This window comes from Ambystoma mexicanum, chromosome 6p (genome assembly GCF_040938575.1).
Source record: "Ambystoma mexicanum isolate Mex_15411 chromosome 6p, UKY_AmexF1_1, whole genome shotgun sequence".
NCBI classification, from domain to species: domain Eukaryota; kingdom Metazoa; phylum Chordata; class Amphibia; order Caudata; family Ambystomatidae; genus Ambystoma; species Ambystoma mexicanum.
In genome coordinates, this window is record NC_090935.1 from 1,017,342,383 (window position 1) to 1,017,357,506 (window position 15,124).

The following is a 15,124-nucleotide window of genomic DNA, read 5'->3' on the forward strand; positions in this document are numbered from 1 at the left end:
ACCTAACAAAAAAGAAAAAACATTCTATCCAGTACTCCCTGTTGATCTGGTGGTCTGATAGGCCATGTACTTAGGTCATCTTGGGATTGTATGTATTGTGGCAGGATCGGTCACAACCAAGACCATGGGATGAACTGATGAAGGAACGGGTATTAGCACATCGGGATTGTTATTGACCGCCTCTCAGTCAATCAGAACGCTCAGCGTGCAGTCAAAAGCGGACAGGGAAAAAATGTATCCATTTTTATGCAAAATGTCTTTCATCAACCCACTTCCTCTCGAGGAGGACCAGTGTTTTCGCTGCAACCTCCTATTTCACACCCAAAAGAAAATGCTAAAATATGCAAATGGTTTTCACTTTCTTTAGAGAAACTGATTACTTTTTCACAACCCGTAGTGTCTTATCATGTTAAATCCTCTTCCAGTTTAGCCACGTTTGCAATTGAAATGCTTAATCTATGAAGACAAACTCGTTTTTTAAATATCACAAAATAAAACCACTTTCAATTTACTAAGTTTGCTTATTTACTTTCACATTATTAAACTAACAATAACAAATAACCACCACACCTCCAAAATGTGATTTGCAAATAATACCCTTATAGACCTCGGTAGGTGTAATTATTGCTTGGGATAATGACCCTTCCTCAAAGTATGGACCTGGACTTGGCCTCGGGCAATAACGTGCTTTGCTGGACATTATCCCGTGATAATGATGCCTCCCTCCGTGTATAAGGCTATGGTAATGGAGATCTCTTGGCAGAACATGCTTTAGATCAGTTCAATGAGCAAGAAACCTAAGCTAAACTGATAAACAAGCTGCACAGGAAAGCCTATAAAAATTGTCCATGGAAGAAAGATAGTCCAGGATAGCGCAGGACTAAAGAAACCTAACACACAACATGAATACGAGAAATCTCAATCCTGGGATTCCTGATGGTCCATACAGTACAAAAACCCTCCCTCTTCTTTCATCCTAACATGTACCATGATGTTCCTCTTTTCCTGAATATGTCGCCTTGATTCTACACTCTTAGCCGCTCAACAAAGAGCCGACTTATTCACCAATGAAGGAGAGTCTTCAGTCTCATTCATACACATACAATGGGACCCCAGTCAGACCCCATTCATTATAAGGCCAGTGTGGCTACTGCAAAGCAAACGTCTCCCCTGAGCACCTAATAAGGGGATCCTTGTGGCATTGACTTAATTGCCTCTCCTCCTCTCTCTTAAATAATCCAATCAATTCCCCTTGAATGCAGAGATCTAACCTTTCTATCTGTGGCAGCGTGGGCTAGAGGCCTCAAAGTTACTGCCAGATTAGCATCTTCAAGGAGAATAACCGTGATCTGATGAGGCATTGGGGGACAAGTCCCCCATGTGGTTAACCAAGCTCCACTCTTATTGGTTAGGTGGTGTGCGGCACTCTTGTTTCTATGTAGTATTGAAGGGGCTGCCAGGTGCAACCTGTTCAAGCAGAAGTTGTTGTGGGTGTTGCTGGGGGAGAGAGCATTGTGGGTGTTCCTGGGGGAGAGAGCCTCTTGAGGAAAGCTGGCCCTGGATACCTGCCCGCATCCACAGGGGTGGGTTCAAGCTTTCCTCACAGGTTGCCAATCTTGGGTTTTTGGTCAGCTCGGATGCGTAACATTCCTGCTGTAGACCATGACTATGCAGCAGAGAAGTGCATCTCCAAAGGGGAAAGAGTTTAGATACACAAAGTAGGGGAGTGTGATGGTTGAATTGAGCAACAACTCTCTACATGAAACCTTTTGCTTTTGATGATAAATGAGTAAAGCCAGTGATCTGATAAATTGTGTGAAAAGCAGAATTCTGAAGGTGCTGGACTAGGGAGTACGCCTTTTGGCATTACAGACAGTTGTATATGTTTAAACGCCATATGGACTGCCAATGTTGCACTATTTTGTCATTCTTGTTTTGTGCAGAACGGCCCAATCGGTCTTACCTTTCTTTTCGCAAAATATCAGATTGATTCCATATTTAGATAAGTCGATTATCTTTGCCCATTTAAGATGGTGCTTGTGCTGCTCTCTGTGGTCTCTATGCCCATGCACATCTGTTCAAAGATCTATCACAGGCCATTTCTTAGAAGTGGCATGAGGAGATATGGTCTTAGGGTTAATATCTCGACTTTATAACATCAGTTGTGACAGCCCCTCAAGCTCGATATGATCATTCAACAATAAACGCTGTCTTGAAAGCCCTCAAATGCTCTGTGATGCTAAGTTTGTAGGCACCATATAAAATAACCAGATGAGGAATGTAACATAGATAGGAGCTATACACCGCAAATACTCACACACTTTTGTTTTCTCTTCTGCAGTATTGCTCCTGAAGAAAGAGATTGTCCTAGAAAACAGCACCGAGTTTGTGAGAATGCGCCATGTCCTGCCGGGACGCCTGATTTCCGGGACTGGCAGTGCCAGATATTTAGCTTCAGACCACCCTACCAGAAGCACATGATGCAGTGGAAAGCTATTGTGGATGAAGGTAAGAGCTGAGTTGCTAAAATGTCACTTTAACAAACGCAAAGCATGGTTTTCTTTTGTTCTGTAATATTGCTTTTATTCTCTTCCTCATTGATTGGGTTGTTGGCTTGCTAATGTATTAATTGATGCGTTTTTAAGCATGAAGTGATGCGTGTAGCGACATACGAGTGGAACTCTTTAATGTGTGGCCTTGTTGCACCAACACTGTTCTATAAACTCTACTTCAGGAACCCATTGTTGTATGTATTGTTTCCCCATAGTTTCTTTTATTCATACATATCTCTGTTAATTGATTTTTATTTTAATGTCTACTATTATATATAGTTTAACTCATTTGTTAACATGTTGGCCCTCATTAGGACTCCGGCGCTAAACCATGGTGCTATTAGCACCATGGTCCATGCTGGAGTCCGACATGGAGAAAGGGGGAATTACCACCCCATTCCAAGGTTGGCGGGGCGGTAATTCCCCCTTTCACCATGGCCCTTCCCCATTCCCATTTTTGCCCCATAGGGCTCAATGGGAATGGGGAAGGCAGCAATTACGGTACCGCAAATTGCGGTACCATAATTGCCATCAACGTCCCTTTGCGGGTCCCTACTTTAACGGCTGGTCCAGACCAGCCGTTCAGGTCGGGAGTCACAAAGGGACCTCATAGTAAGGCATTAAGGGGTTAACAGCGCCGTAGCCTTTTACGGCGCCGTTAACCCCTTAACGCCAGGGTCCTAATGAGGGCCGTTGACTTTTTAAAATTAATTTCTCTTTTATTCCTGTTTGTGTTGTTATATTTAAATGTTTGCAGTTATGTTTGTGTACTTAAATATTTGATCAAAACAAGAACAAGAAAATGTCAAAAAAATCAAAACTGAGCACAGTTCATTTCCTATCCTAGTCTGTGTCGTGTGAATACACTGCCCTGTAATCCCATGCTTACTATAGTGTGACAGTACATAATACATATTCCATAACATAAAGAAAGATTCTTTACACATTGTTAGAACAGCAGATCTTACACAGGTCGGCAAGTATCCTGATATGTTTCTTGCTCATTTGTTTCTGTTTGATGCTGGAAGATTTGAATTCTTGCTCGACTGTTTTTGTAGCATGGAACATCTCATCAGCATTTATTCTATTATATTGATGGCAAGAATTCATATCATTAGTTAACCCACTTTTTCGCCACAGTTTCGGAAAACTCTGATAAACTATACTTGGGAAGTTCTGCAATGATGTGATCCTTTATAGAACCTGCGTATACATTTCTTAATTTCGTAGTGCAAGAATCTGATATTTTAAAAAAATAAATAAAATAACATGCAGTTTCTCACAAGTATTGCAATCATTTATGGTAAATTGTGCCGCCTTGTCTGGTACTTTAAAGCGCACCATGATCTTACCACAGGGATGGCAATTTAGATGAGTAGTGTGAATGGAATATTCAGCAAATTCGGGATATCTGTGCTGCACCTCGATTACGATGGCAATATGAACACGGGCTCCAGATGTTGCATGCCAACTAGTGCAACACTGTTCTTAACTTGATTTGGATGTGTAATGTGCGTGCGTTGCTGTTATCCAGGGTTGTCAGGTACACACCCTTCCATAAATGTTAGGAAAGTGTCGGCAGTTATATGGTGCCCTTGTAACACACAGCCTACGCACGAAAGGCAATTCCGAAATGACAACATACACCACAGGAATAGCGTAATACCCTAACTATTCCAACTAACCACATGATGTTGTAGGTCACATGTTGTACATGCCGCCAAATGAATTTCAGCCCTCCACCCCTGCATATGTTCATTAACGGTGTACATAAATGAGTACTTAAAAGCTGTTGAACTCATATTAGATGGTAGGAGGTGGAAGATTGGTAAAGAACAAAAATATGTTGTCTGTGTTAGGGAGAATTCTCCAGGCTAATTTCCCTTACCTACTGAGTCCCTCAGCAGCTTTGCTGGATTTCTAGGATTTATTTTTTTCACCTGGTAAAAGTGTGAGCCTTTTTTCTCATTCTTAGATGTGTTTTGCTGTGTGTTTTACATTTTCTTGTGTTCATAGACTGTGGAGCCTCACCTACTCCATAGGCATCATCTTTTTACTGTGTGTTACACCTTCAGTGCAGTGACACAGGGTTGTATTTTAGACTTCCCAACTCCGACTCCATTTTCCGGGACTGACTAATGTTTCTCAGAGCATGTAAAGTTGCCATTGAGTTTATTAGTCTCTTTTAAAACTCACAGACATTACAAACTATTTTACATAGAGTTCTGGGAAGGGTTAATACGTATCCCTTTTTGTCTGTGTCTCTTCGAACATTGTTTTGCTCCCTTTTCATTAAGACTTGGCTGGTGGCAGTGGTAACTACCGTATTTTTCCTACCGCGGTTATCTCAAATAGCCCTGGTATTGTTTTAGGCTATCTTGGTAGTCTCGAACTTAAACCCGCTGGACCATATACATTTTTATAAGGTTCCGGCTGGGTTTATTGGCCATTTGTTTTTGTAAAAGTCTTTCTCGTGTTTTACTCTGCGCGCCAAACCAGGTTTGGTTCCTTTGTTCGCCGTCCTTTCGCAGGCTTCTGCACAGAAGCCCTCCTTAGGCACCTGTATGTCTAAGGGGGACCGGATGTGAGGGAGGGGTTTAGGACTCCCTGTACAGGGTCTCCTTGGAGGCCCATGTCACACTTTGATATGATTGGCTGTGGTGACTGTCCCACCGGGACAGCCACCCTGCTGTGTGATTGACAGCCAGACTGTGTGAATGGGAGAAAACTGCATAAAAAGCAGGTCTCTGGGGCTGGAAAGGCAGCAGCGCCACTGGATCGAGAGAGCCAATGAGAAGCTGACAGAAGAGGACCTCTACCATGACTGAACCTCCCGGTGAAGCCCTGCTGTGGGTCCGACTTTCCAAACTTTGACGAGAGGGAAGATCTGCAAGGAATCTTCTCCCCTTGAGCTGGTGGGAACAACCAGTTCCCCAAACTGTTCGCCAGGCCTCCCTTCTCCGGTCGAAATTGCTGTACAGAGCTACAATGAACCGGATAGCCAGGAAGAATGGACCCTGCTTGCGTTTTAAGGAGCGCAACTTTTATTCGTCGCTTTGTTCCGTTGCTGGTTACTTCCCTGGGCAGTGCAGGACCCTCCAGTCTTACTCCTTCTTGTCAGTCCGACAGTTGCTTCAGGAAGCGTGAGACTGCAGGACCTGCCAGGAATGTCTGCCGCAGCTACAGCATTCTTCTACTCTAAAGGTACTGTGCTAACCTGGTTATTTGTTTCGTCCAGCCGCGGTGAAAGTGTGTGAAATCATTCGCTAATCCGAGGGCTTGTCCTTCTCCATTCTTTAAAGTAACTTTTTGTCCAACCAACTTCGTTCTGAACTCTTGGCAAAGACTTAACCGCAAACTACTCTGAACTGTGTGATCCTCTGCAAACACTTTGGTCCATTGACTTTGGGCAGGCCCCTTTAATTTGATTACCTCACTGTAGTTCCTTTTTCCAGATTACCCTGCTTACTTACTTGTTGGTGCTGCTCAATTTCTGTCTAACTTTGTCTTTCCCTCCCTTTTAAATTGCTGGCGTGCCATTTTGCTCACACTTCATTTTGAGCCTAACTTTTCCAGAATCTATTGGGTGCGGTGTAGTGTATTAGAATCGTGATTTTTTAACTGCTTGATAATAGTGAATTGTTTAATAACTGATGTGTAAATAAATGTATATTCTTTTACTCAGAAACCTTGAGTCAGTGTTTGTTTGAATCATAGTAATTGCTGCCCTTTGTGTAACTATTGATGCTGCTCACATTACTCTCGAGAAAAGTCTGGCTGCCCAGCCATCGCTACCACTTTACTGTGTAATACAGGCTTGTACCAAAGGTGAATTTGTACTGTCACTTGTAGTCCTAATTGTGTGTGATGTTCCCAAAGGGTACTGCACATATTTGTGCCTAACAGTCTGCAAGTCCTATAGAAGGAGGTATGGCATATGGGTAGAATAAAACATGGAGTAAACATGCAATAAAGGAATGTGATGTGGTAGGCACTACAACCATTCCATTTCCTGGAGAAGCAAGGTATCCAACAGCACCACGTAATGAGCCATGTGGGCATTACGGTTCTTGAATAGGGAAGGTTCAGGAAGTGGAGGCCAATCAGAACTTGAACAAACAGAAGTGTCAACATTGTTGGTAGGGCGTTTTTAGGAACGCCATTAAAGCATTTAGTTTGCATTGGGCAAACATATCTTTAGGACATTTGATGCCTTGGTAGTTTTGATGGCCTTAAAAAGTCTGTTGATCAGCCTTAAACTATGGGGTTCTCATTTGGCTTGAGAAGGTACTTAGGGGGATGCTCTATGGTATTCTAGGAGACCACTTTGTGTCAGCTCTGGCAGCTTGAGTTTGCTTGGTCTTTACTTATTGCTAAGTTGGGGAATGCAATGATGCTATTAACATTCTAAGAATCCTTGGCAGTGAAGATCTTACTACAAATGTGTTCCATTCTAAACCATAGAGTGCTGGTTAAGAGAGATGTATTTGTTTTGCTGCACCGTTCTCTGCTTTTTAATCTCATCTGTTTGTAGGTTATTTTGTGATGCCATGCTTGCCTCTTCCCCCAACATTTGTTAAAGAGATGGATCCTGTATTCATCTAGGGCTCATAGCAGAACTACAAAACCAGTATTTTGATTATAAATGCAATTTAGAAGGGTTGTTATGGCATTTTAGAAAGGAAAGAGAGCAAAGGGGAGGCCCTTTAGGGATAAGCCATTCATAGAATGTTTAAGAATTTTTGCTGAGAGAATATTCCCCACCCCCAACCGAGACCTTTATTTGCACGCTTCCGTACTAACTGGGTGTGAAAAGACAGTGGCATAGGCATTTGGTTGAAATAGGAGGCAATTTGTGGTTTCAGTTGTGGGCTTGGGGTAGAATTGATCTTCAAAGGGAGAACCGGACATGAAAACCTATTTCAAGTCACCTCCTCTCCTACTCCCATGTATCTGTCTCTGCTAGGCACTTTATTCCACCTTAATCACTGCTACACTCATACTTTCCTTTCCTCTATGACAGAACCTTGCTGGATTCCCCCTGCTTCGTACACCCATCCATCCTCTCTCAGCATAATTTTTCAATTTCCTCTAATGGACAGAGCGACACCCAGAAACACAAAGGCTTGAGTCTTAGATGTCACTTGCAAGTCTCGACTCTCCACCCGGCTTCAGTTCCACACTTTAGCAGTGTGTCTATGTCCTCCTACTTCCTGGGGAGGAAATAAGTAGCATTTTAATCCAGTGGTGACGCTTAGAGTCTGTGCTGGTGGCCACCTCTGATGGTGAGCAAACCACATGGTACATTGTCACACCACAGAGAAAGTAATGGCAGCCAGATTCACTGCTGTTGCGGCCACAGAGGCTTTTCCCATTCAGAGACTGGCTGGATGAGTTGATGGTAGGCAATATCTGAAGTTAAGTGACCTCATTGTGGGTATCCAAGGAGATGTCGAAATATAAGCTTGCCATGGCAAAGGGTGCTATTCCCTGCTGTTGCCGTTCTCATTCATTTGGTGCCGGTGATAGTCTCTGCCCCCTGAGAGCTGAGTAGGAAGTGGGAGTGGAGAGGTTTGAAACCCTGAGTAGTTCATCTTTGAGGTAAAGCCTGCCATGACAAAGGGTGCTGCTGTTCCCTGCTGTTCGATGCTGGAGGATATTCCGTGTCCTGTGCTCAATATACCAAAAAGACCAAAAAAGACAGTGATTAACCCATGAGTCATTTGTTTTGTTTTGTTTTGATAAAGCTCAGTTGGAGATCAGGGCATAGACAATAGCATGCTACAGCTGGCTCCAGCCACTTAAGCCACTTGAGGAAGCAGCTGGTTGATCTTTTTCGTCCAGCTAAAATGCACGAGGCATCATGAGACCTTAGCCACGTTGGGACAATTTAATGGTTAGTCGATCTGAGCAAAAATAATGTGTTTATTATCTGTTTGGAGTCTGTGTTATATTACTGTAATGCACTGAACTGTAGCAACCCGTGTAAGACTGATCCAAGCCCAGTGCCACGGTGGAGTCAGAGACAGAGAATTGCTTACGAACACTTTTTTTTTTAACCTTGTGGCTTTTTCTGCACAAATTGCACTTTACAACCGTTAAATTTGCCCAATCTGTCCAATTGTCCAATCTGAACAATTTGCAGATTTTGCACATCAGTATACATTAGTGTACTTGCACTTTGCACTTTTCATATTAGAATTTTGCACTTTGTATTAGGTATAACTGTGATATCCTTTTAATATACCAATCCAGGTGCAACAACAGAACTGCAATTGATGCTACAACTGTGGTTCAACTGAGAATTAATTTTTCTTCAAACCTGTTGCTTAATTGTATGTGTATTGTTTTTTGTATTCTGTTTTACTAAAGTTTAGCTTAATTTATATTTGTACTTGGAAAACTATTTTAAATTGTATGCAAGTTATTAATGAATATTAGCTCCATTATGTCAAAAAGGAATGCAACTATAGAAGTGCTCCCGGATAGAGGCCGTAAAAAGGTTTATAAAATGTTCCAACTTTCAATGAGGTCAATGGTCTAATCGCTGAAATAAACAACCTCCTAATTGTTATTGAACGTGGGGGGGGGGGGGGTAAAACCTCTGCAAAGAAATCTGTGAAATCGAATTGTATTATTACAGATTCAGAGATACATCGTTTTGGTATAGTTGAGGACGCCCCCGAAATGGTAAAACCAAGGGGGAATGATAGCTTTGCCAGAGGAAAATCAGGTGGGCTATTTAAAAAAAAAAAAAAAATCATCACACATAAACGCCTCTATTTGACAGCCCCACGCTAGTTATCAGACACATTCTTCAGACAAATCTCTACCAGACCAACTAGATCTGCATACCTACACCAACTCAACATCCCTAGGTTCAACATGAAAACTGCTGGAGGAGCACGTTTCCCTGTGCTTGCAGCTAAATGCTGGAATGCACTCCCAATGACAATCAGGGCTGACACCTCGTTCTGGTCCTTTAGAGCTAAGGTAAAGGAACTTAATACAAGGCAGCAGTAGACCATTTACTGCCACCTAGCTATCCCTGCAATTGTCCTCCCGGTAACTATTGTATCCGGAACCTATGGTATGCCACTAGGCACGCCACCGGACCACATGCATCACTGTAGCTAATGTATGCCTAACTTTACAGACAGTGGTAGGCCACTCGTCCACATATATCACTGTTTCTTCATTGTGTACCTACGATACGGACCACGCTGTAACCTGGTCCCATACCTTATCGATTGTACCATATCATCTTCATTCTGTACACTGTATGTGCAACCTTCTGTAACCTTTGTTTTCTCTAAGAAAAGCGCCCAGTTACCTGGGGGTTGGACCGCGCTATACAAATAAACAAACTAAACTAAACTAAAAGAATCCCTCAATGTTTTTGTGGCAAACAAAAGGGTAGATCAAGAGAGGGGCAAAAATGACCTCTTACCTTTGGCGACAGTACATTTGGGTACGAGCAGCATGCCGTGTGTCATTGAGCACTGTGTGAAAGTTGGGATTGGGAGTGCCCTTTTGGAAGCACCCTCACCCAGCAATCATTTGATTGATCTTGAAACATTGATTGCCAATAAAGTGGTGATTTCACCCTCTATGCCAACTTCAAGCAGGTTCTCGCTACTAGTGGATCTGGGATCAGAACAGAACCCTAAGGGCAGCTCTCCAATCGAATAGCCAGGCCAGCGGAGACAGAACCTAGGCAGGGCTTGGAACCACTTTTTAAGAAAGTAGCCCCCACCAATATTACAAATCTCATGCTGGGCAAGTCCAGGGCGATAACAACTAAAAAAGGGCTAAAATGCGCATGAAAGGCACCTGCCCAGAAGTGCCCAATACTGTTGGTATTTTGGGTGAACTAAAAAGCCTTAGCAAAGCGATCTATCAGCTCAAGCTACTGTAAACCAGTAGAAGAAAATGGTGGAAGACTTTCACGATAAGCACCCGAGTATACACCTACTGCTTAATGTCCAAGTAAATCCATTTGATCAAGGGGGAGGGGCAGAGACTGGCGTTAATCCAGTTCACCTACAGGGTTATACCACCTTTGAGATCCCAGCAGTAAAGGGCAGACAGGGGAGATCAAATGGGGGACTTTTAATATGGGTGAAAGCATCTCTGGATATTAAAGTAACACAGATTTATAATGTTTGTAAGTAAGCTATTGGAGCTCCATTTAAACACAAGGGATGGATCTAAAGTACTCTATATAAATGTGTACAACAAACCTGGTCAAGATGGAGAAATTCTGCTGTTTGACCTTCTTAAGGAGAGGGACAATCTCATGGGGGACTTTAATCTCCAAAACAAGCCTCTGTAATTAACTAATGGTATATGTGAAGATGAGGACAGATTCTGGAACTGGGAAAACCTTTGGGCCGCATCTCCCAGGCATCCCACGAAGAATGCCATTGCACTTATAAGACTTCTTATGCTCTGGAGCATGGAGGTATGCAATGGGAGGTGTGTTGAGGGCTCACTAGCAAAACACAGGTTCGTGAATGGGCCTCGGGCTTCGCTCATAGATTACATCTTGGTAAATTTGGAAACGTGGGCCCAGATTATGGAGTTTGCAGTACCTGAAAGGATGGAAAGTGACCACCGGCCATTGGCGTTGAGTGTGGCCCCACAAGTATTTGGGCTGATGGGGGCTAGTGAACCACTAGGCAATGTAGAATTAAGGTTATTTGGAAATGCAGGAACAACTGTGCAGTGGGTCAAAATCAATACAGTTATTTATGAATCTATTCTTCTGGTATTGGACAATGTTTTGCGAGATGATGGTGGCTCACCACTCTATGTATAATCGCTACACTCAATGCTTGTGGGTGCATTAAGACCATTGTTTGTGGCTAATTCCAGACTGAGTCGTTGGAATGTAACAAAAAAGAACCCCTGGTTTGATAAAGATTGTAGGAGGCCGTAATAAAATTGTATTGAAAGCGTAAAAAGTGGATCTGAAGGGGGGCATATGCAGTAATAACAGCCTGTTCCTTCTACAAGAGTCTGTTAAAAGAGAAAAAGGAGGAGCATAATAGAGATACATGGGATACTCTCCTAAAAGACATCTCAGAGAAAGACTCAAAGAGATTTTGGAGTCTCATAGGGACGGGAAGTACGGAAGCCCAAAAGAAAATCCAATGTAACATTCCAGAATCAGTCTGGTGTTTGCACTTTTCATCACTGTATGCGGAATCTAGAGTCTTTGCAGATACAAACCCTGCCACTATGGTTGCAAAGAAGAAGATAGTGTCCCTCTTAGTGTAACATTAAATGATGAAGTTTACATTGTTCTTAAAAGCAAAAAAACTGAAAAAGCACCCAGCCCAGACAAGATACCAACAGAGTTTTATAACTCAGAGCCCGCGATTTGGGCCCACTTTCTTATTACACTTTTTAATGCTGCCCTGTTAGCAAACCTTGTTATTTAGACCTGGACCAAGGCTGAAATTGTCCAGTTGTACAAAAAGGGCGGTAGAGAGGACCCATGCCCAATATCCCTGCGCGATGCAGGTGGAAGGGAGTTTTTCGCTAAATCATTGCTGGTTCACCTGGAAACCTGGATTATAGACAATAATATCATACACCATCTACAGGCTGGCTTTTTAGGTCAATAACAGCATCATTGATCAATGCCTTAGATTGGGTCTAATGTGTGACAAATATGTAATTCTGAGGAAAAAGAGATTATGGGGTCATTACGAGTAAGTCAGTCCAGGAAAATGCTGGTAAAACGTCCTGTACTGCTGACTCCAGCATTTCGTCCAGAACGACTTACTCCAAGTCTGCCAGTAGGGGCAGTGAACTACTGGCAGGCCCAACCTGCCCGGAGGTCAGGCCCCTACCAGCAGAGAATTCACTTAAGCACCATTAACCGGTGCTTCAGTCGTTCCCATCCCATGGAGTCCTTTTGGACTCCATGGAATGGGAGTTTACCGCCGTTGTCAGCACCCATGTTATCCCTGTAACACTGGGATATCGGGTGCCTGTAACAGTAAGACAAGTGTGCCGTTACCCGCAGACTCATAATGAATCCCTATATGTCACATTTGTTGACTTAAAAAATGGATTTTGACAAGGGGCCAAGGTCGGGCCGTGGAAAACTCTAATAGATATGACCATTCCGCCAGCTCTTCCTAGGGCAATCCAAAGTCTAAATACAGGGAATGAGGCCGTAGTTAGATGGATTGCTGATGGTAGGTAAGGTCAGCAAGAGAATTACAATTTAAATGGGAGTACGCCCTAGGTGCGTTTTGGACCCTAAACCTTTATTCAAAGAATAATTCCGAAACTAATTAACTTGTTTTGTGATGCGCCAGTTTTACCTGGGGAAAATTGCCCAATTTTAATGTTTGCGGGTGAAGCTGCATTGACTTAATTTGGCTTGTAAAAAATATTGTTGGCATTTGAAGTGTTCTGGGATATAAACGGACTCCCTATAAATGTAAAAAAATAAATATATATATATATATATATATATATATATATATATATATATATATATATATATACATATATATATATATATATATGTCTTTTTTAGGAAAAGTGGAACCAAAGGGATCAATACATTAAATGTGATACTCAATGGGGAGTGTGTTGAGCAAGTTAACGAGTATGATTACGTGGCTGTTCGGTTCACTGAAAATTGTAAATGGTCCTGCAAAGTTACTTGATGATTGCCATGGTTATGGCAACAGGACTGTGAAAGTATCCCTGGAATCCTATTCTGCCCAGGCTAGACAAGCAGCACTCTATGGGGCAGAGCTTTTTGGATGAACCAATTGCGTCCAATTAATTATCAATGAAAATATATTTGTGAAAAATCTGTTGGGACTCCCTAGAAGGACTCCTACTATTCCCGTATACTTAAAAGTTGATGTCCTGGTGATTGGCCCTTTAGGAAAGTCCATACCTCTTGTGTACTGGATTAGGGTTTGGTCTGCTCCTGGACTAACAAGTACAGATTGGCTATGGAAGATATCGCATCTCAGGAGGGTGATCGATCCATGCCTTGAATGAACCATCTAAAGGAAGCTTTAACCTCGTTAGGAGATAATGAGTGCTGGTTAGAGCCCCAGCTCATTTGCAGGAGCTTAAAAACACTGATTAAAGAAACCCTTTTTGCATGATGTGGGATGGAGACTTCTTGCTGATATTTTGAGCAGTGAGAGAGGGAGGAGATACGGGGAGCTGAAGCAGAGCTCTGGCTAAGCTAGAAATTTGAATGTTGCATCCCCAAAATGTCCCAAGGTGTTCTTTCTTAAGCTTGGCTTGGTCACGGTACCGCTCGCAGAATTATTGCACAAGTGGAATTGGGAAGTCTCTAACAAATTCCCTTCATATGAGAATGAAATTGAAAAGGTAATGCATTTCCTTCTATGCTGCCTTATCTACCATGTAATTAGGAGAAAGTAGCTCAGGTTGTTATTTAGATGCAGAGCTGTCAGAATTACAAAGCAAGTGCTGGCGTTGTGTGTAAACTCAAATGATGACTTGGCAATACACTCAGTTGTGACTTATTTGCCTAGGGCATGGGGGGAACGTTGTGCTGCATTGCCTAAATATTGTATCCCTCATAAAAGCGGTGGTAAGATTGGGTGTCATCCATTGAAGTTGTTTTTTGCACATATGAGTCTGCTATTTTACTGGAATTGTAGTTTACTTGGGTACAACATTACCAGCTGTATTATACACTTTGTTTGTGTTTTGGGAGTTTCCTATGAATGTATATGAATTTTTATGAATGTGCTTGATTTGTGCCACCTTTGTATACTGTGAGTGTTCTGCTTTGCGTATTATGGGGTGCAATAATAATTTGTATTATAAATTTGATTGTTTGCAATTTTGAATCTTTTCTGATATTACTTTTATGGTCCTTGACCAGAATAATGTTAATCGAGTAACATCAAAATATAAGCGAACATGTCAAGCTCAGACAAGAAACTCTGGGATTCCTGTGCAGGCCCACCACCTGTCGGTACGTGGCTTACATGAGGATCACAATGTGGTAGAAAAATTGTGGGCCTGGTTTTTTCCTTGTTTTTTAATGGGGGGGGTTTCCATTGAAAAACACTTTTGTAAATCAGGTCCACGGTATATTGTTATTGCAGTTATAATTTCGGTTGCATTGTCAGGACATTCGAAACTCCATGACTGAGATGGGCACTTGATCCACTTCCAACAGCACAAGGCAGTGCTGCAAAGACATGTGCCTTGAATGACGTTATGTTATCGTGTTATCGGTACTTGTATAGCGCACCGTCACCAACGGAATTGGTCCCCAGGCGCTCTGGCGGATCTATAAACAGGAAGGGTGGGGTAGGGTTAGTCGGGAGGAGGGGAGAAGGAGAGTGGGTGATGTGGTGTGCTGTTGTCAGCTTCAGCTCGGTATACACCGAGTGCTGGGCTTTGGTGCTAGTATCAGATCGGATGAAGGCCTCGAGTGCTGTGGATGAAGTTTATGTGTTGTTGATGCGGTGTGGTATAGTGTGTGCGGATTGCTGGGAGAGAGATGGTTGTGTGGTTTTGTGTGGGTTTAAGTATGCAGAAGATTG

At 42.6% G+C, this 15,124-nt stretch overlaps 1 protein-coding gene across 1 annotated transcript in view; it reads left to right on the forward strand.

Annotated features, from left to right (window-relative positions):
- Nucleotides 1-15,124, forward strand: part of ADAMTS19 (ADAM metallopeptidase with thrombospondin type 1 motif 19) — a 2,156,963-nt gene that overhangs the window by 1,557,932 nt on the left and 583,907 nt on the right. Inside the window, exon 13 of the mRNA XM_069625625.1 lies at nucleotides 2,342-2,508. Within this exon, the coding sequence (XP_069481726.1) occupies nucleotides 2,342-2,508 (167 nt within the window). The remainder of the gene's footprint in view (nucleotides 1-2,341; nucleotides 2,509-15,124) is intronic.